Here is a 19,709-nt window from a genome sequence, read left to right as displayed (position 1 = left end):
AAACACACACACACACACACACACACACACACCCCTGCTGCATTATCTTTCCATCCATCTTGGGTTGGCGTGTGTGTTGAAGAACACATTGTCATGTTCACACATTTACACTCAAAAACACAATATGGAGGACACAATACACTCTCTATACTAATGTGTATTACACAGTAGCAGTTGGAATTCACAGTTGTAGTAGCACAGAGTTGTAGTAATTCAACACAGTAGGGGGTTCACACAGTGTCGCTCACCAGGGCTGCACAGTCAAACTGCAGGATGACGTGCTGCAGGAACACCAGCAGGTGGGTGGGCCGGCCCTTCAGCTGCTCTATGCAGTTGAAATAAGGGCACTGGTTGTCCGGCACCTGGAGACAGACAGACACAGAGATGGCGATATGGAAGAAGAGATACAGACAGCAAGTTGGGAGGGATATACAGAGGAAGGGGGGGGGGGGCACGGAGAGAGACAGAAAGAGAGAGAGAAGGCGAGAGACACTCACACACAGACAGAATGAGGCAAGGAGACAGACACACAGATGGGGAGAAAGAGAGGAGAGAGACACACAGACGGACATTAAGGGACAAGGAGAGAGAGACAGAGAGGGAGGAGACGGAAAGACCAAGCAGGAAATGGGACAGAAGGAATACAGGTCCCAGTTAACCAAGACTCGGCTTCAATGGCCTTTGATAACCATGAAGATACACTCACTTCGTTCAGGTCATTCTCAAAGTCCTCGTCCTCGGCCCCGATGATGCTCATGGCTGGGTTCGAGTTGAGCGCCCCAAACACACCCCGCTGGGAGGAGGAGGGGGGAGAACAAGACAATAAGGACTAGCAGTCGGGAATAAAATGTGCACTCCATCTCTGATGTTATGGACCCCCGCCGTGCAGTGAAAGACACAAAGGCACGCACAGACAGACAGACAGACAGACAGACAGACAGACAGACAGACAGACAGACAGACAGACAGAAAGGTTTATTGTTTGGTTCTCCCTGCACACTATGCTGGCGTTCCCACTTGAGAAAGAGAGCTTCAGGAAAAGCTCTGAAAATGATTCAGAAAATTCTGTTGTTGTGCCGAACGGGAGAAACATGCACTATATTTCTGAAGACCGTGACATATACTTTATGTCACCTGGTCCAGGCAATAGTGGCCGGCAAAACCCAGAGTTGGAATGCGTGTGTGGACGGAAAACCTTCATCAGGCATAGTGGGAACGGAGACAGAGACGGAGATTTAGATTGAGGATGGTTGCTTGCAGGGCTACAGGCTGCCAAGCCATCCTCAAACGAACACAGGGACACACATTTTATCTATATGTGAAGTGCATAAGTCCTGCCTTGCAGGTAGTTTTGCACTCCATATTAGCTCACATTATTGTGTTCAAATATTTTGGTTAGTGAGCTGTAGGCCTCAGTGAACCGAAACGTTTTGGAATCTAACCGATTGTTTGTCCTAAATTTATGATTCCCTGTCAGACTTTGGCTCGAAAAGGTACAGCTGAACTGAAGCCATTGAAACCAGCAATGTTTACAGCTGCTCACGACTCAGGGAAGTGAGATTGCTGACCTGTGCTAAGCACTTGACCAATCACAACAGAGTCGGTCAGCTGACCAATCAGAGCAGACTGAATTATTCGGGGACGGGGGCCTTACAGAGGCAGTTAAAACCGAACATTTTGTAAAGAGGGTGACAGCGGTTCTACAACCATGAAAATGCAATAATATGACCCCTTTGAAAGAAATAAGGTTTGCGGGAAAAAAGAAGCGGTAAGAGATGAGATAGCAGTGAGCCCCCCACTCACCCTTTTAGATCCTTGGAAAACACAGATGGACAACCCCCATCACACACATAAACACACACCCTCGTCGTTGAAATGCAACAGACTAAAAGAGCCGCCACCGAGAAATACACACTAGCACACACGCACTGGCCATCTCCTCTATACTGAGACAAAATGTGTCAGGACATAAATAATTACTATTTGTAAGGCGAATGAAGAAGAGGGGTGCAGGCATGCATGTGTTTTATAGAATATCAGACAGAGAGCGATAGAAAGAGAGAAGGGGTCACTTAAAGGAGCCTTTTGTAATTGGGTGTATTTGTAGGGTTTTGGTCAGAGCCGGGATCACTAATACCCCTTTCATAACATTATTTATCCATTCTGGGGAGAGGTTTCTTTTTTCTTTATCCGTTTTTGTGCCCTTTATCAAAATGGCAGACATGTACTTCTAGATAAAACTTGGTGTAATGGCAGGAATGGTCACCATGGGGAAGTGTTGAATACAACAGCCACCCCCACCTTATATACACAACACTGATGTTTTCTGGAGATTAGCGCTCCTGAGTTCATGCTTTTCTTTTAATCACGCAGTAACACTGCCCCCATATGAACTGTTCCGGCCTTATCGCTGGGCTGCCACACTGTCTTACAATGTGCCCTCTGTTGCCTGTACTGTAGCAGACACATTATTCACACGTCTGCCTGCAGTCAATGGGAGCCCACTCGACACAACACAACAATAAATCCACCACCACTTTGCATTTGAGGTTGTACTTCTGATGATCCGATGAGATGGTTGGTGGGCTCTTAAATGAATGGAAACTAATGGAAAGAACGGGAAGGGATTGAAGTCGAAATAATCTTATAGTCTTATAGAATTCCTCTGAATTGTGAAGCTAGGTTCAAGTACCACCATTAAACACAAAGCGTTTATGACAAGTACAGCTGTTTGTGTCTGTATCATCAGACATCCTATATGTCTGTGTGTACTCGTTCATGCGGGCCCGCTGGAACAAGCACAGTGGCCTTAACAGTGTCTCTGTGTGTGTGTGTGTGTGTGTGTGTGTGTGTGTGTGTGTGTGTGTGTGTGTGTGTGTGTGTGTGTGTGTCGTTGCAGTGAAGGCCTCTGGTGGACAAACTCTTTGCAGGTCAAGGTGAGGAGTTAGAATTGGAAAAAAGAAACGTCGGACAGGGATCAACTGTGAGAAAATGACACACACACACACACACACACACACACACACACACACACACACACACACACACACACACACACAGATAAACAGAGATTGAGATAAAGAGAGTGAAAGATAGAGAGAGAGAGAGAGAATGTGTCCATTCATGGCCATCCAGTAGGCTGGTGTTTGTGTGTGTGTGTGTGTGTGTGGGGGGGGGGGGGGTTGATTGGGGGTTGTGTTGTTGTGGTGACATGTGTGGGAGGGGGGTTAGCATAACAGGGGCAGATGGGCCTACTGGGGCTGTGAATGCATGTCCACATGTAGGACTCTCCAACAAACACATACACAAACACCCATGCCGACCCTTTAACACATACAGAGTGCCCAGGGCCTGCTGACAGCGTAACCCAACTCAGACGCAACAACCCAGAACCACAGATTGAAATGCTGTCATGTTACAGTAGTTTGACCAGCAACAACATTTACAAACTTTTATGTTACATTAGGTTGACCAGCACCAACACGTACAAACTGTTATGTTACAGTAGGTGGACCAGCACCAACATAAACTTATATTACAGTAGGTGGACCAGCACCCACATTTACAAACGGTTACGTTACAATAGGTTGACCAGCACCAAGATGTACAAACTGTTATGTTACAGTAGGTTGAACAGCACCAACATTAACAAACTTATCTTACAGTGGGTGGACCAGCACCCACATTTACAAACTGTTATGTTACAGTAGGTTTACCATCACCAACATGTTCAAACTGTTATTTGTAAATGAAACACCTCGATGACCCATGCAGTTTACTGGTGGAAAGACAAAATCTCTTTTCAGGTCTTGTTTTGTATCGAAAGAAAAGCTCTTAAAGATGCTGCTGATAAAACGCAGGGAGCTCTGAATCACATCTTATATCTGCACTGTGTAATATTTCCACCGCAGCTTATTTGAAATAAAGTGGATCTAAAGAAAAACCCAGGACTTTTTTTGGTCCCTAAATCAATTTGGGCTGCAGAAAATTGTTCAACCAGTAGTAATGTGGTCTGCGTTGGAAAAGTTTCAGTGCAGACAAGTATGGCTGCCATTGTGGGTGACTCCATCAGATTCTATTGAAATGGGATTCAGGTGGCGTGCAGTTATGTCTCTGTTGTTATCAGGGCAGAAGTGCTAGTAGCACTCAAGCACGCCCATTAAGCTTCAAACGGGCCGGGTTAGCTAAATACAGGCTGGCTCATTACGGTTACTGAGAGGTTATATAAAAGGGGAGGGTCAGTCCCAGACAAGGAGGGAAAGAGGGGGTTTGAACGTTGTTAGCCAAGGGCTACTCAACATTCAATCAGATTGTAAGGGGTCGGTCTTGGGAGGGGGTAGAACTCCCCTCTCTACAGAAAGACAAATGGACCCTTCCGGGGCCAGATTACAGGGATGGTGTGAGGAATGTTCACTTTAACAACAACAACCTGTTCCTCTGGTCTGTTCCCCCCACTTTACCCATTGTGCATCATGGATGAAGATGCACGGTTAGGGGCCGTCTTAGAAGGAAAGGCACCGGGCAACCAGGGATCACGGAGGCCTGCCGGGGAGGGAGTGGTTCAGGGAGGACGAGTGGATTGTGCTGCTTTGGAAACGTGTACAGAAGTGCAGAATGCTGTTCTGGAGTTCCTTAGAGTGGGCAGCTGTGTGCCTCACCCCTTTTACCCTCCCCTCTCTCCTCTCCTCTCCTCCCTCCCATCACATTCCAGCACTAACTAAGTGTCAGATGGCATCAATCTAATGATAGCCATCAAGAGTACTCGCTGTGTGTTTGTTTGTGTTCCTGTGAATTGAATGAAAGAAAGTATGCACTAGAGGAGGGGGCTTGGCCTTAAAGAGGTTTGGGAGTACCCATGGATGAGTGTGTGTGTGTGTGTGTGTGTGTGTGTGTCAGCGTGAACATTGAGAGTATTCTATAGACAACTGGACTTTATGACCACATTCCCCTTTCTCTGATGGGCCGGGTTCCAATACTGTAAGTGACGGTGCATGGGCAGTACAAACCACCTGTTTCAGCCGGCCTTGTTCCCTTTTCCTTGGGCCAAACACAACCATATTCTACATTTCATTTTTCCACCAGATCAGTGAGAGTTTGGACCCCCATGCCAGTAATAACCCTCCTCACACCCCCGTTTCACCAGCTTGTTATGGTTAAACACCCACTAACAGAGGAAAAAACCGGCAAGTCAAAAGAGCCCATGAGGGAGATTAGTAGTTTCAAGTGGCCAAGTGATGACCTCACCCCTTCAGGGGCATCTTCCCAGTCCATGCCGCGATTGGAGGGGTCCGCACCTGTCAATCAAACTCCTGAAAGGATATCATAGTGACTGTCAATGATGAATATGCAATTGGTTAGGCAAGCAGGCACGGCCTGCCCACACTGCATTATCACCGTTTAAAACCACCATTTTATCAACACTGTTTCAAACCACAATTTGACCAAATTGTCAGCAGAAAATGAGTCCAGATTTCCCCAGCCTTGTTCACAATAAGGACTTGCACCAAAAGAAGAGGCATTGTGGATGTAACGAATAAGGTTCAGCTGATCCTACATTGTTCTGTACACGACCCATTACTTCATTGTATACGCAGCGTTACCGGTTTGCTTGCATTACACGCTGACAAAAAAAGCCTTTGCATTGTCCTCTATAGGTCACTACTGTCAGAACAGGACCCTGAAATAGACAGCTAATAGCCGCAGCCAGCTGTATTTACACTGCTGTTTATTGCCCTCTCATCAGCCCTTCATTACCAGCACCTGGGGGGGGTTCTCTGGGGTCCTGCAAGCTGCTACCCCCCTGACAGCTGCCCCTGAAAACCGTCGGAAAAAAAGACCAACAAAAAGAGGACCGAAGCAGGAGATGCAGAATGGGAGGCAGGAAGTGGGTGTAATTTCCTCAGGAAGCTATCAGAGTAATTTCCTTTTTGACCTATCTGCAAAAGTTAAATAGAAGCTAGATTAAACAAAGAAAGACGGGGGGAACGAGAAAAGAGGGATAAAGGATAGAGGAACTACAAAATGCAGCAGGTCTAGCAAGGCAGCGGATGAATAGTATGTGAAATCCCCTCCCTCAATCTTAAAGTTCATCAATGCACTGAAATAAGGAAGGAATCACCTAGAGCCCAACCTCAATGAAACTAGGCCAGAGAGGAAGGAGAAGAATGAGCAGTTGTGGTTGCTGTGGTCATCAAATGTCACAAAACTGCTTTAGGGTTCCTAAATGTCATCCAACTACTTAACTGCCCACTTTCAACAAACTCTAATACACTGCACATTACGGTTGTCTCAGCAGCCTCTCTCGGAAACAGGACATTGACCCTCCCATCTGAGTTCTCGAGAAGCAAACCAGAGAAAGATATACGTTTAGCACATTTACAAATCCACCATTAAGCTGCACATTTCAAGCACTTCCAGAACAAAATCAGTCTCAATGCCCAATGTGTCATAGGTTGGAAATGATCAAATTCCCGCTAAATCTCTACCCGACTTTGCCAACCCTGGGTAGAAAGTTGAAACTACACTGGGGGAAGCAGAAACCAGACGAGGGGACATGCAGTAGCAGGAAATTAAGAAAAGGGCAGAGGCAGTGCAAAGGAGGAACACAAAAATAGAGTGAATACAAACTCTGCTACATGCAACTAACACACAGAAAGAGTGTGAGAAGAGATCACGGGGACAAATAATACAGCCCCCCGCCCCCCAAAATCACACGACCAAATTGACAGAAGCAAACAGAACAGACAGAAACACCTCTGTGAAAACAGCCCCTGTGTAAATGTGTTGTGTCTCCCAGGCTCCAATAGGAATTGAACCGGCCGCCATAACAGTTACACACGTAACCTGTGGATAATGTGTGCACAAGTGGACGTTCAAATATGCGAGAACACGTCATTGTATGCGTGTGTAAAATATCACAGCTACATCAGGACAATAATGGATAATCGTTGGCAGCCACCCGATAACTAACCACTCGGTATGAACTACCTTAAACACCCATTAGTCTCACTAGCAACTTTAGCAAGTCCAGTCACCCAGCCGTAAGCCTCAATATCCTCTTCAGCAACGCTAATGATCAGCCTCTCAGTGATGTATGGAAAGGATTGTTACTTTGACAGGTGAATAGTCAGATAGATCGAGGCAGAGCAACTAAAGTTATATCAAACCATTATTATAAAATTGCACTTGAAAAATGTATTGCAATATTAGACAATATTTGTGTGAGAATACCAGTAAAGAAAAATAAAAATATGCATTCACATTATTATCATCATTACTACTACATAATCTATGTTCCTAGCCTAGCCTAACAGTCAGTTAGCTTATAGTTTGTCCTTGCTAGCAGCCAACAGTAGCACCAACTTTTGAAAATGTCTCCCAATGTCAGCCATCATTTGAAAGATCTTTTTTATTTAAGAAAGGCATCAGATTCACTACGTTTGGAAGGGGAATATGCCAATGTCAGGAACGGCCAAAATGGCCTGATTGTCCTGTTAAGTGTTAACTCCAACAGGACAAGGACGGGGCAGGTTGTTATGTATTACTCACAGCTGATCAGTGTGTTCAAGATGGCTTCCTTCCAGACCAGACTAGAGAGCAGTTAAACCCAGTTAATTCTGAAGGAACATAGAAGAAAGGCAGAAACTATCAAAGAGCCAAGAACAGTCAATAAAACTAGAGGAAGAGAGATTTGTGGGATGCTGTGAGCTAGAGAGAGGATGAAAATGCGCAGCTCTAGCTTAGGTTTTTCCTCTCCATCTTCTCTACCACATCCTCTTCCGGCACACATCCCTACGCTCTTGTTCCGTTCATCCGCTCAGCCCTATTCACTCTCTTTTTCCCCTCTTTCTCTTCACTTTCCATCCATATTAACCTCCCTCTTCTGTTTATACCTTCAACATAACATGAGCGGCTGTTGTAAGATCTCCCTCCAAAACAGCGAGAACATTAATGGAGGGAGCATATTAGGGGAATTTAACAATCGTTGTGTGGTTGCTAAAATAAGATTATAATACCTAGTAAAGAAAGGCAAACAACAACCTCTTTCTGAGGTCTCTACTCTGCCCATCTGCTTCGGGGATGCCAGTGGTCAATTCCATTTACATTTTGTACGCTCCCAATCCCAGAGCATTTCCATACTTTTCCATAAAATGTCACATGTACTTGGAATTTATTTTTCCATTTGGTTTAGTCCTCTGTGTTTCCCTCAACTGATTCCTGTACATTCACCATGGCGTTTAACCCAATTCTGCATGCCCTCAATTTGGACCAGAGGCCTTTTTTTAATGACACTGCGCTGCTGCCCAGCACCCCCACCCCACACACAAACCCCCTTTACCAGTCCCACAACCCCTCCCCCGTTAACAGCCTCACTTTCCACCCTCGTTATCAGCCAATCCCCCTCCCCCCTTACCAACCCAACCACCCCAATGTCAGAGCATCTGCATCCATTCCAGCCACTTTGCCAACATCACCAGACTATAAAAGCTAGCTTTGTTTTTTCTCGACAATATCTAAAATGACAAGTTGCGGCGCCACTCTGGGGCTACAGGAATCCCCTTCTCCACATGATTACCAAGGGCCAATCAACAAGGCCCAGCCTCTCCCCAGGGCTCTTATGGGTGTGCCACAACCCCATTGCCCTACTTTCCTCCTGCTCTCTCTTTCGCTTTCAGGCGTTAAATGCCAATCCTAGCGCCAAATGGCTTATCTTCTCCCTCCCCCCTGTCTCCCTGCACATCCCACCATATATTTCCTCACCCCCTCCCTCTGCCCTGATGCAGAGGTCATAGACTTCATGGAAATATTCAATAGGCCAGCGCACATGGACTGGCATGGATTGGCAGCTCATAGCCAACCTTCAGCTTTGCTTGACTGCTTCAGTGTGTGTGTGTGTGTGCTCAAGCCAAACACTGAGGGCTTTATTAGCGGTTGGGACAAGCCGCACAGTTTTTCATTCATTCTGAGGTATAGGTGATCGCATATGTTATCCAGAGTCCATTGAGGGGGGACTTCAAGGAACCAGTGGGCCACGTAAACCTGACCTGCTATGCTCTGTAGAAGCCGTTTGACCTGGATTCTGGCATCCCTTTGGCGTTTACAGGATCTGCCATCTCTTTGCACATGGCCAATACAAAACTCAGACCACTCAATAAAAAAGGCTCTTATGGCAGGGTAACACAATATTGCTGATGCTACCGACTCCGCCCCACCCCTCCCTTTCTAGCCCACTACCGTTGCCTGTGCTGACCTGAAGGTACCCATAGGAACTTACTAAATGATGTCATGGGCTACATTACCACGTAGAGTAGCTAACTGTCAAGTGATGAGGTTCCTTGAAAGATTTATCAATTGTATTTAATTATTTAGTGTGTAAAACTAAAGTATGACACTGATTACGATTGTGTGTAGAATTCAGTGCCATCTAGCCAAACCGATTTGGCAGAAATGGAATATCGTATTAGCTAGCATGTTGTAATTAGTATATAATGTTTCTGTTACCTTAGAATGAGCCCAATATATCTACATAGGGAGCCTAATATTCCAGTTGTGCCCAGTCTAATTTGCTGGATGTTCCTTAATACTACATAGTGACCCTTTCATAGTTTAGATCCAGTGTACCTCTGTTGGGTTTTCTATGTGGATGGCATCTTAGCAGATAAAATGTATGAAATACATTTGCATGTTTAAGCTTCGCCTACGAGCACATCACTGATCTGTCTACGCCATATTCTGCGTGCCCCCCTCCCCCCAACACACACACACACTTAGACACACACCTACACCAACTCAACATGGGTAAACACCATTTCTACAACCTTAGCCTCGCTTATCCTTTTTTTTCCATCCAGACCACTGGAATGAAAGAGCTCATTCTCTCCCTCTCTCTACTGCTCTCTCTCGGTCTCTCTCCCTCTTTATTTCTCCAGCTGTCCGTCTGAGTCACACTTGGGGCAGAATCAGACAGCTTTTTCCATGTCCTACCTGTTGGGGAGTGTGAGGTTTGGGCTGCTACAGTGGCACACTGTTTTACTGGCATTGCGTGCCAAATAAAAATACAACAACAGCACTGTAACATAGGCTGCATTTACACAGAATAGTCGGGGGGGGGGGGGGGGGACTCCCAGGCGAACAGTTTTGAAGTTGGAAGCCCGGCTTCCGCAGTCTGCCTGCAGGCAGCCTTGAGGGTCAGGGTTAGGCATGGGACGTGCCAGCCGTACCCCCTCCATGCCTAAATAAATAGCATTAATTACTATTGGTAATTAAGCTACCTCTGGTTCCTGAGGGTACACTCTCTCAGCCGTACACAATCCACACACGCACAGACACCATCATCATCATCATTAAGACATTGATCAAATCGCACTTTCAGGTAATATGTAATGTCGTAATAGGATAGAAGGTGTATTGAGTTGACAGGCAAACTGCCACGGCAACCGCCATCTCTGGTTCCTCTGCGTTCATGTTTCGACAGGTAAGGGTAACCATGCAAGAGTTAACCAACGCTGGCCCATCCTGGAAATATGAACATACAAACATCAAGAAAAACCGAATCTACACTCAGGGTGTGGCTTGCTTTGACACAAAGAGGGAGAGAGACATAGAGCGGAGAGCGTGTGACTTGATCGAGCTAGCTATGAGTGCTAGCTATTATTGCGATGGAATAGAATAGAATTTCTTACATCCTTACTCCCTTAGGCTTGGATGTGTATCAGTGCACACAGTGACCCCACCTTACAACAAGCTACCTCACAATCACATTAACGCACTACCAGTTTTGTTGCTTTGACCCTAGTGTAGCTTTGATGGTAGTTATTAGAAGGATTGATGTGAAGCGACATGCAAATAACACACACACACACACACACACACACACACACACACACACACACACACACACACGTTGACCTGCCTGAGATCATGCATGGGAAATGAGTGCCCCTCACTCGACTGAAGCTATGAGCTCTGTAATCAATGGGGCCAGCAGGAGTAAAGCTTGGATCTTGCCTCACTGTCCGTCTGTCTCTTATTATGTGCTCCCTGAGACTCAGACCTGCTGCAGCCAGAGAGGAATACCTGCCATCTCTTTGAAGTGCAACGCTAACTACAGTAAAAGATTAGCTTCCCATGCGAGCCCTCAGGACAAGCTCTCTGTGTGTGTGCGTATGTGTGTGTGGGTGTGTGTGTGTGTAGAAGGTGTCAGTTCTGGGTAGCTGTTTGCTACCACCTTTGTTAAAAGGTTGATATTGCAAGAGCAGGTGCACCTGTGTGCAAAAACAATTAGCATCTAATTAGATAGATGTAGATGTGTGTTAAATGCACGCCCACGACAAGAAAGAGAGAGGGTTCGGGGGAGGGGGGAGGGGGGGGTCTAAAGGTGAGGATCAGGGGACTGAGATTAAAAAGTCAACATTCCTTTAAAAGGAAGAGATGGCCGCTGTTGGGCTGCAGGCAAGTATGCACATGCAAAAAAAGGTTTAGACCGAAGGAGAGAGCGAGAGAGGGACAGAGAGATCACAAGGAGAGAGAGGAATAGACAGAGTGGAGTGAAAGGAGTGAGATGATAAGTGCTGTCCTGTGTTTCACCAGTCTAACAGAGCAGGGCAGGAAGTGGCTGGGCCTGATTCTGGTCTTTGGGCTGCAGTTGTTGACTGTCTACCAGGCTGGAGAGCTGGCTGGCTGGTCACATAAAACATAGTGCCAGTTTGAATACATCAAACCCTTCAAACTTTGCCAGGTCTAATACAACTATAAGAATCCCATGAATATCAGCTCTATGTGCATTAACTATTTTATATATAATTCAATATCATATAATTCTATGCATTACCCGAGAGGAGACAGAAATAGATAGATTTGCAATGGCAACAATGACAGGATATTATAACTATGATGTCATATTGGAAATCTGTGCAGTATTTTAAAAGCATATTGATAATTCAAACAGTCATAACCAACATCACCAGTTTTAAAAAAGGTTAAATAAGCCCTGAGCCTTCTAGAGTGTTAATCATTCTGCAAAAACCACATATGTGTATTGGGTTATCTATTATATGTATTCCAGATGATTGAGTTTCCTCTGCAGTGCTCCCATTAAATACCATTTGTGCTATTTAATGAGTGACGGGCGTTAGACGAGGGGGAAGGGATAGAGAAGAGGAAGGGCAAATGAGAATAAATCTAAATAATACCGAATTAACATAGTGGTCTTTTGTGAAATAGAAATTCAATAGGTTATACACAGTAACAATAGTTTTATACGCGATATGAATTGAGAGCTTGTTCTAAATATAAATCGAAGGTTGAATTATTGTCGTTTTATAGCCATACTAACGTTAATTAGGCATACATGTGAAGGCTATCATAACATTGTTGCTGTCTGAAGTCGACTACGAACAAGTCAACAAATATAAACAACAATGCAGTCGCTGATATCACTATTGGGCTCCGGTAGAGAACCGCTCATCCTAACAACTTCATAATCGACGCTGCACCTCCTTGGGTCCTCCAAAATACACCCACCATATGTGAGGTCGATCGGATCAATGGTTCTCAAGAAAATCGTAGGACATACGGACATACATACATACATACATACATACATACATACATACATACATACATACATACATACATACGTACATCATATAGAGACTACTCTTATTATAGTTAGGTCTGTAAGCCCCAAGAAAAACTAAACCAAAAAGCAACCGGATAAAACCCCAGAAAAGTGCAAACCTCTATGTAACAATGCAATAGATCTATATCAGCATCACCAATGCAAGTATAATTAATCAACGATAGATGGTGAGAAACAACACATAATAACCACTAGTCAGATGGAAGACGTACAAATACGTGTGGCCTTCAAAGTACAATTGAAGGGTGGTATGAACCATCTACGGAAGCGTGAGGTTGTGTAGTGAACGGCTCGGTTGTGCGTGTCCTGGTACAACATTGTAGCCATACACAACATTCCTTCACCCCCGCGGTACGCTCTGCTCCGCCGAGCGAATAAAGCCTTTTCTCTACAGCGACCAAATCTTCTCCGCCGTATTTTCTATAAAGGTAGCCGGAAAACCAGAACGCAGTAATAACACATGGTTATAGACTTGTAAACGAAGCCACTTGACTCACCTTTACTTACAGCGAAAACGCAAGACTACTGTCTAGTAGGGTTTCCTGTTCAGAAGTTGCCGTATGTCAGTGGAAAAAAACATTGTACGCGGAAGTAAAACTCTGAATTCCAAACCTTTGCCTGAATAACGTTTGGTATATTACGCGTACGGTAAATGTCCAGTTATTGCTTCGTATCACCGACTGACTCGTGGAGCGGTGCTTACAACTTATAAAACTATATATTGCAACTTTTTGCCCTTTTTCCTGTCTGTCAAAAGAAAAAAGAGATCCAATATGGTTTGTTTCCGCACTGTGTTACACAATAATCCGTCCCCCCCATGGCTCCTTCACGTTTGCTGCGATCTTTTTCGTTATCTATGGTGTTATCAGTGTGCAAGAAATGACATTATGCCGGCCACTTTATGACCGAGACATTTAATGTTTCAGCGCAATTTTATTTTATGAATGTGATTTGCTCGTATTGAATTATGCCAACAATTTATAGCATGCACACTTGAGCCTAGTCCATATCTGAGCAAAACGTGAATGTCTATTAATATTTAGATTTTTCTTATTCAGATTATTAAATTGTTTCACAATCTCTTTATGTCCCAGTTAATAGCACAACAAATATGGATTGGGCTTACCTAGGCGTGTGTAATTTAACTGTCACAAATCATAGGCCTATAACATCTTTGATCAATGTCTTCAAACATATATTTCAAAGGGTCACTTTTTCTTCTCAAATAGTCCACTTATGACTAAAATAACTACGTGTTGTATTGTCCAGTGCTATAAGGCCTATTCTAGGGTTAAAATAATTTCACGACTCCACATTAAACCCGCACCTGGTTATTGATGATCTGTTTATAAACCAAGGGCATTGCGGCCAGTTTAAACAAAACTTAATTTGCTCTCATCTTGACGCTTCACATGAACTTCCTTCCAAGCGTGCTGGGAGAAACACTTCAGTGTTCATGTTGGCATTACTGCGCCACCCCGTGGTAATCACGAGTACAACTATACATTTTGTAATATTTGAATGTCGTATTCATTGATCGAACATACATCATGGCTTTGAAATGTGGTAAGAAATAGTCGTACCACATGTTCAATAATCTATTATGTGTATTTGTAATTAATGTGTTGAATTATTTAGATCAATTCGATATATTTGATTTTCCAGAAATTGTTATACTCTCTATTTGTTGTCCTTTTGTATTGAAAGATTTGTGTTCGGAACAATATAATATTGTATAATAGGAACAATCAATAGTGATTTTTCAGTTGTTTTTTTTTCCAAATGTATGAAATTATTAAGATAGGTCAATGAGGTGTTAGTAAATTGTCAATGTAATTTCTGAGAAAACATAATTACACCTCAAGGCTGTGATTACATTTGAAAAAGATAAAATATTTTCACATCGGTTCCAAGAGACTCTACAATCTAGGGTACCATCAACACATGAATAAAGGGGGGAATACCACTGACGCTGTGGTCTGTCCCTATTGGGAGGCAACTGTAACAATGGAAAAAAAACATTAAACACACAATTGTGTGTTTTTATAGTGACATTTATAAACATAGATAATTATTTTACGATAGTCCTGTACTTGTCTGGTAACATCTAGAAATTAAAAACAGCCTTCTGAATACTATGCTTCCCTGCAAGTTTGTGTGGCTGCTGGTGTAGAATAAGTAGTTAGATATTTAATCAGAAGAAAATTGACTATGATGGTCAATATTTGTGTACCGAGAGACGTACGGTTGCACGCAAACCTATAAAGAGCTTCCCAAAAAATCCTCAGAATTCATTTGAATTTAAAGAACTCCATGTCCACACGGGTCACGACTTTCTGCGACAATGTTTATTGCTTTTTGAAAGATATGAATCTTTTCTTCCTATTTTGCTCGCTTCAATTTTCCTCATTACAGTGAAACAAACAAAAGTGACAGGTAAAAACCACTGCAAGGTCATTTTGGATGTGTACACACACACACACATAAAGGAAACAGTATTTACAGCTGATAGTGTACTCATACAGCCATGACCCAGGGCTTGTCCTGTTGCAACTTAACAAACATAGAGCTTTACATTAACTTTACAATAAAGCTTTAACAACTAATAGTATAACGCTACTGCTTAACAAACTGTAGGCCTAGGTTATAACGCTGTACAATTGTGGAAGTATTGCACTCTGTGTAAGAAGAAACAGGGAACCCGAAAGGACATCTGCTTGTTGCTCGTTTCGTTCTAATTAGATCTGATAAAGATTTTCTTTTTAATTATCCTTTTGTTTCCCATTTTTAATGTCTTTATGCAAATACCCTTTTCGACAGAACTCATTGATTAGAGAATAATCAACATGGGTTTTCAGGGGAGGTGTTGGAAGGAAAAAGAAATACATAGACCAATATTTATCACATTTGACTAATTACAGTACAGTTACACTGGGTGAATTATAACTATAAAAAATAAGTCCACCGGCATATTTTAAACCCAAAGGGTTTTGTACAGAGGGCATCTAGAAAAATGACCAAAGGGCACAGTTAATTGGGGTTGAGAAATTCCAAGACAATTCCCATTGCGAACTTAGTCCTTAACATAGCAAAACATTTCCAGAACACAGATTTTCTGCCATTAATAAATTCATCTTTGACATACCTAGGCAACTTTTTTTAAATATTGAATTAAATCACAACAATACAGTAACATCTTAGAATAGTGAATATTAATTACATATAATATACACCATAGTAAAATATATACAGAAATATTCATACAAATTTTAGATTAGCCAAGCTCCCACTGCTCTTTTTCTTTCCTTTTAGAAAATACGTAGGAAATACTTCCACAACAAAATAAAAACTCACTACTACATGTATACACTGAAATAAATATGGGTTTGAACCATTTTAATAATTCACACAAAAAAAACGATAAAAGTAATAAGTGCAAAAATGGACTGGGTCTAAAATCTCAAGCACAAGATCAGCAATTCAACTGACGAGACAGACGGATCTCTACCACTAGGTGGCAATGTTTGACTGTGTCTTTAAAAAAAAACATTCTAAATATCAGGGATCACAGGGCAAAATCTATGAAATTGGGTCGATTTGGAGCACTATTTGTTATTCTGTTCCTTTTGTATAAGTAGGTTGTTAATGTTTGTTAAAGCAGGTATTTTACCACCTCGCTACCTTTCCCCACCAATGCACCGCTGCACAGGGAATTGAAAAGGGCTGCTGGCAAAGCTTTAAACAAGTCAGCAAACCATAGAACAATGTACAGAAAGCGAAGTTGGACACAATTGTCGTTAGCAGCCTGATACCATACACACACAGAATTCCCCGCTGTTAATGGCAGTGGACAACTCAATACGATATTGTCCAGTTTGCAAATGAAAAAAGCTTGATAGAAAAAAGAACCATTCAAAAAAAGAAACTAAACTTTCTTTTGTGGAAAATGTTCAGGATTGGAGACGCAGTGGTTTGAGAAGTGGGGCACCTCAAAATAAATAATAATAAATTAATAAATTAAAAGCATGACTGTATGTGAATCAATGAAAGGAGAGATAAAGAGAAGTATAGAGACTGGCGAGGAGCATGGAGGAGGCCGGTGATGCTTTATTAGCTGTGGATCATTTTCAGCGTCTCCGTCTCCCTGTGCCGCTCATGCAAAGCCAGGGAGGGGGAGAGGGAGGGGGGGAGGGAGGGCCGAGGAGGAGTGAGGGGCACCAAGCTCTTCAGGGGGTGGGGAGACATGGGAGGCGGGAGGGAGGAGGACAGGGGTGGCAGCATGCCCCCTTTCTTCCCCTCCAAAATGATCTGCGAGCGGCTCCTGGCCGCCTTGCTGAACTCGTGGTCGTTGTCGTTGTCCGAGCTGCAGTCGCTCAGGTCCGTGATCTCCAGGTCAGAGTCTGACTCCGGGTCCTGCTTCACCCCTCCCCTCCGCTCTGAGGGGCTCTGGGGGCGTGTCCCCGGGGGTCCGGCCGCCAGGCCCAGCCCGATGCCCAGCCCCCCCACACCAGGAGGGGAGCCCTCCCGAGCTCCGAGCCCCGCCCCGCTGAGCAGGTCGGTCCGGCCCATGGACATGCTGACCGGGTACGGCGGAAGCCCCAGCCTGGCTGCCGGGCCCCCCACCGTGCCATTGGTGGCCCCCGCTGGCCCCGTGCCGGCCCTGTCGCCCGCATCGCCACCCGGATGCAGCAGGGAGGAGAAGGGGTGCGGCAGCCCGGAGAGACTGCTCTGCAGCGGGTTGGGGTAGAAGTGGGAGGGGTAGAGGGAGCCAGGGGGCAGTTTGGGGCAGTTGTTGAGAGAGAAGGCCCCTGGGAGGTAGGGGTTGAAGCCCCATGGGTAGTCGAAGGGGGGGCTTCGGGGGTAGGGCCCCAGTAGAGAGGGGGGCTTGGAGTAGCACGGAGCACCTGGGAAGGAAGATCCACAGACGTTAGTGCTCAGAGAGGTCCAAAGGTTTCCTGACATACAACATCCAAGAATGTTGACTAATTATGCTCCGTTGTATTAGCAAGTCTAATCAGAAGCCACAGGGGCTAATTCTGGCACATTTGCTTGAATAGAAAAAAAGGAAGAAAAAGACCTGATAGAACATTTATGCATGCCTGTGCTGAACACCGACTTCAAGCTGGTGCAGTAGAAAAACACAAAAACAGATCTGCATTTCTGTGCCAAACATTGGAAAAAAAGAGCCAAATCTATTAATTTGTTCTTTCACACTCAAAAATAAATTGTATTTCAAGGACCTTGACTAATCTTGTGTAGATAGAGCACAGTAAAAGGTATTTACAAAAATAAAGATCTAATAAAATATAATTACTTATTCCCTTGGTCTCATGTACCAGTATGTTGTCTTAGAAATGTACTGGTGTAGCACAATGGATCATTATAAGTGCATGTCGTAGCATTGGACAACAGAAAAAAATTGAATAAGGTAATGCTGAGAAGATGCTTGAATTTCGATTTTATTGAACGAACAAAATAATTCCTTTCGAACCAACTACACTTCCTTCCAACTGACAACCGACTCAAACATTCTGTCTCGCTCTCTCTTTCCCTCTATCTACCTTTATCTCGAGCTTCTCTCTCTCTTTCCCAAGCTTCTCTGTTAGTTTTACTATTTCTCCCTCTCTCTGGCTCCCTCCTCTCTCCCTTTTACTCCCTCCCTTCCTCACTCTGTTATTTACTATGCAGGGCTAATTTGACAGTGCTGAAATCTGTGTGTGCTGGGCCAGGAGTAGCTGCCAGACACATGAATATTGAATCAGTCAGGCAGGCCTCACTTGCTTATGAAAACACAGTAATGGGCGCCCACAGGCCACAAACTGAAGCCTGCACCCTCAATTAGGGCCTTCCTGCCTGGGAAGGGATTAGGACAGGGGGGACACATGGGAGGGAGAGGAGGTTGAGAAGGGAAGAAGGGGGTAAAAGGACCTGAGGACAAACAGAATGAGGGGGGCTGCTTGTGTGATGAGGAGTACATGTGTGTCTCTGTGAAGAGGGGCTGTATGTGTTTCAGCGTGCGTGTGTGTCTATGTGTGTCTATGTGTGTGCATGTGTGTGGGTGCGGAATGCATACACACACACACACACACACACAAAAACACACACACAGCCATATGTTCATGCATGTACAGTACATAGATATCTCTGAGCACACTAATCTATTTTCATCTACTGCAACACATTGGCACTGAAACCAATAGCTGCGGTAGATTTGAGGGTAAAACCTACAACATATACTGACGGGCCAACACACAAATGCCCACATAATTTATTACGCTTACACACACATACATACATACGCCATATAGAAGGGCACATGCTAATGATCATACGAACATAGGTGTGTGAATGATGATTCCTCCACCTTGCTGGGGTCTGTCCCCCTGGCAGGAAGTGGTGCATAATGAAGGCTCTACCCCGGCCTCGCTCCTCACCTGAAGGACGCTGCCTCACCCCGGGGCGTCGTCGGGACAACCAGCTCCCCTACTTCCTCTAACAATCACCACCCCCCTCCTCCATCCAGCACATATGAATCAACCCTGGTTCGTCCTCCATTTGGAAGGCTTTCCTCACCCCAAATCTCTTCATTCAAAACTTTATTAATACCAGCCCTCCTGACACCTATTCAGCCGATGGACACACTTCCTCACTTCTTCTCCTTTTAATTATTCTTAATCCTCATTCCAAAAATATATCTTTTACTTCAGATGCATGCTTAGCGGACCAATGAGTTAAGTGCTAAGCATCTTGCTCAAGGTAGCCCACAGATAGGCAGCTGTGACCCTCGGGTCTGGGACCCAGCAGCTCTCGTCTGGAAGTCCACCCCGACACTCTTACCACTACCCTACCCCATGGGCTGCGTTGGAAATCCTTCGAAACCTCCACCGCCCACGGAGACGGTGTGCTTAAGACCCACCTGAGCTGAGGAAGGGGAAGGCGTCCAGCCTGAGCTTGTCCCCCTCTGGGCTGGGGGCCGTGGCCCCGCGGTCGAATAGGGACGCTACCCGCCCTGAGTCCGGCAGGCGGGGGAACAGAGACTGCAGCGCCTGAGAGAGAGGGAGAGGGAGAG

The 19,709-nt window shown here is 44.6% G+C and overlaps 2 protein-coding genes across 7 annotated transcripts in view; both read right to left on the bottom strand.

Moving 5' to 3' along the window:
* The window catches only part of arhgef1 (Rho guanine nucleotide exchange factor (GEF) 1), a 35,161-nt gene extending 21,743 nt beyond the window's left edge, over positions 1 to 13,418 (bottom strand). For 4 of the 6 annotated variants that reach the window (XM_079742126.1, XM_079742128.1, XM_079742131.1 and 1 more), the window contains exons 1-4: positions 13,138 to 13,418; positions 5,245 to 5,309; positions 707 to 793; positions 249 to 362 (exon numbers count right to left, since the gene is read on the bottom strand). In XM_079742126.1, coding sequence (XP_079598252.1) covers positions 249 to 362; positions 707 to 793; positions 5,245 to 5,271 — 228 coding nt within the window. In that variant the 5' untranslated portion in view covers positions 5,272 to 5,309; positions 13,138 to 13,418. The remainder of the gene's footprint in view (positions 1 to 248; positions 363 to 706; positions 794 to 5,244; positions 5,310 to 13,137) is intronic. The other 2 variants (XM_079742127.1, XM_079742130.1) reach the window with 2 other exon arrangements.
* A 3,332-nt stretch (positions 13,419 to 16,750) lies between these two features.
* Positions 16,751 to 19,709, bottom strand: part of erfl1 (Ets2 repressor factor like 1) — a gene marked incomplete at both ends in the record, with an annotated part of 7,809 nt that continues 4,850 nt past the window's right edge. Inside the window, 2 exons of the mRNA XM_079749880.1 lie at positions 16,751 to 17,544; positions 19,557 to 19,686. Of these exons, the coding sequence (XP_079606006.1) occupies positions 16,751 to 17,544; positions 19,557 to 19,686 (924 nt within the window). The remainder of the gene's footprint in view (positions 17,545 to 19,556; positions 19,687 to 19,709) is intronic.

Source organism: Pollachius pollachius (assembly GCF_949987615.1).
Source record: "Pollachius pollachius genome assembly, chromosome: 1".
NCBI classification, from domain to species: domain Eukaryota; kingdom Metazoa; phylum Chordata; class Actinopteri; order Gadiformes; family Gadidae; genus Pollachius; species Pollachius pollachius.
Note: the sequence above shows the minus strand (reverse complement) of the source record. Positions and strands in the feature narration are given on the sequence as shown.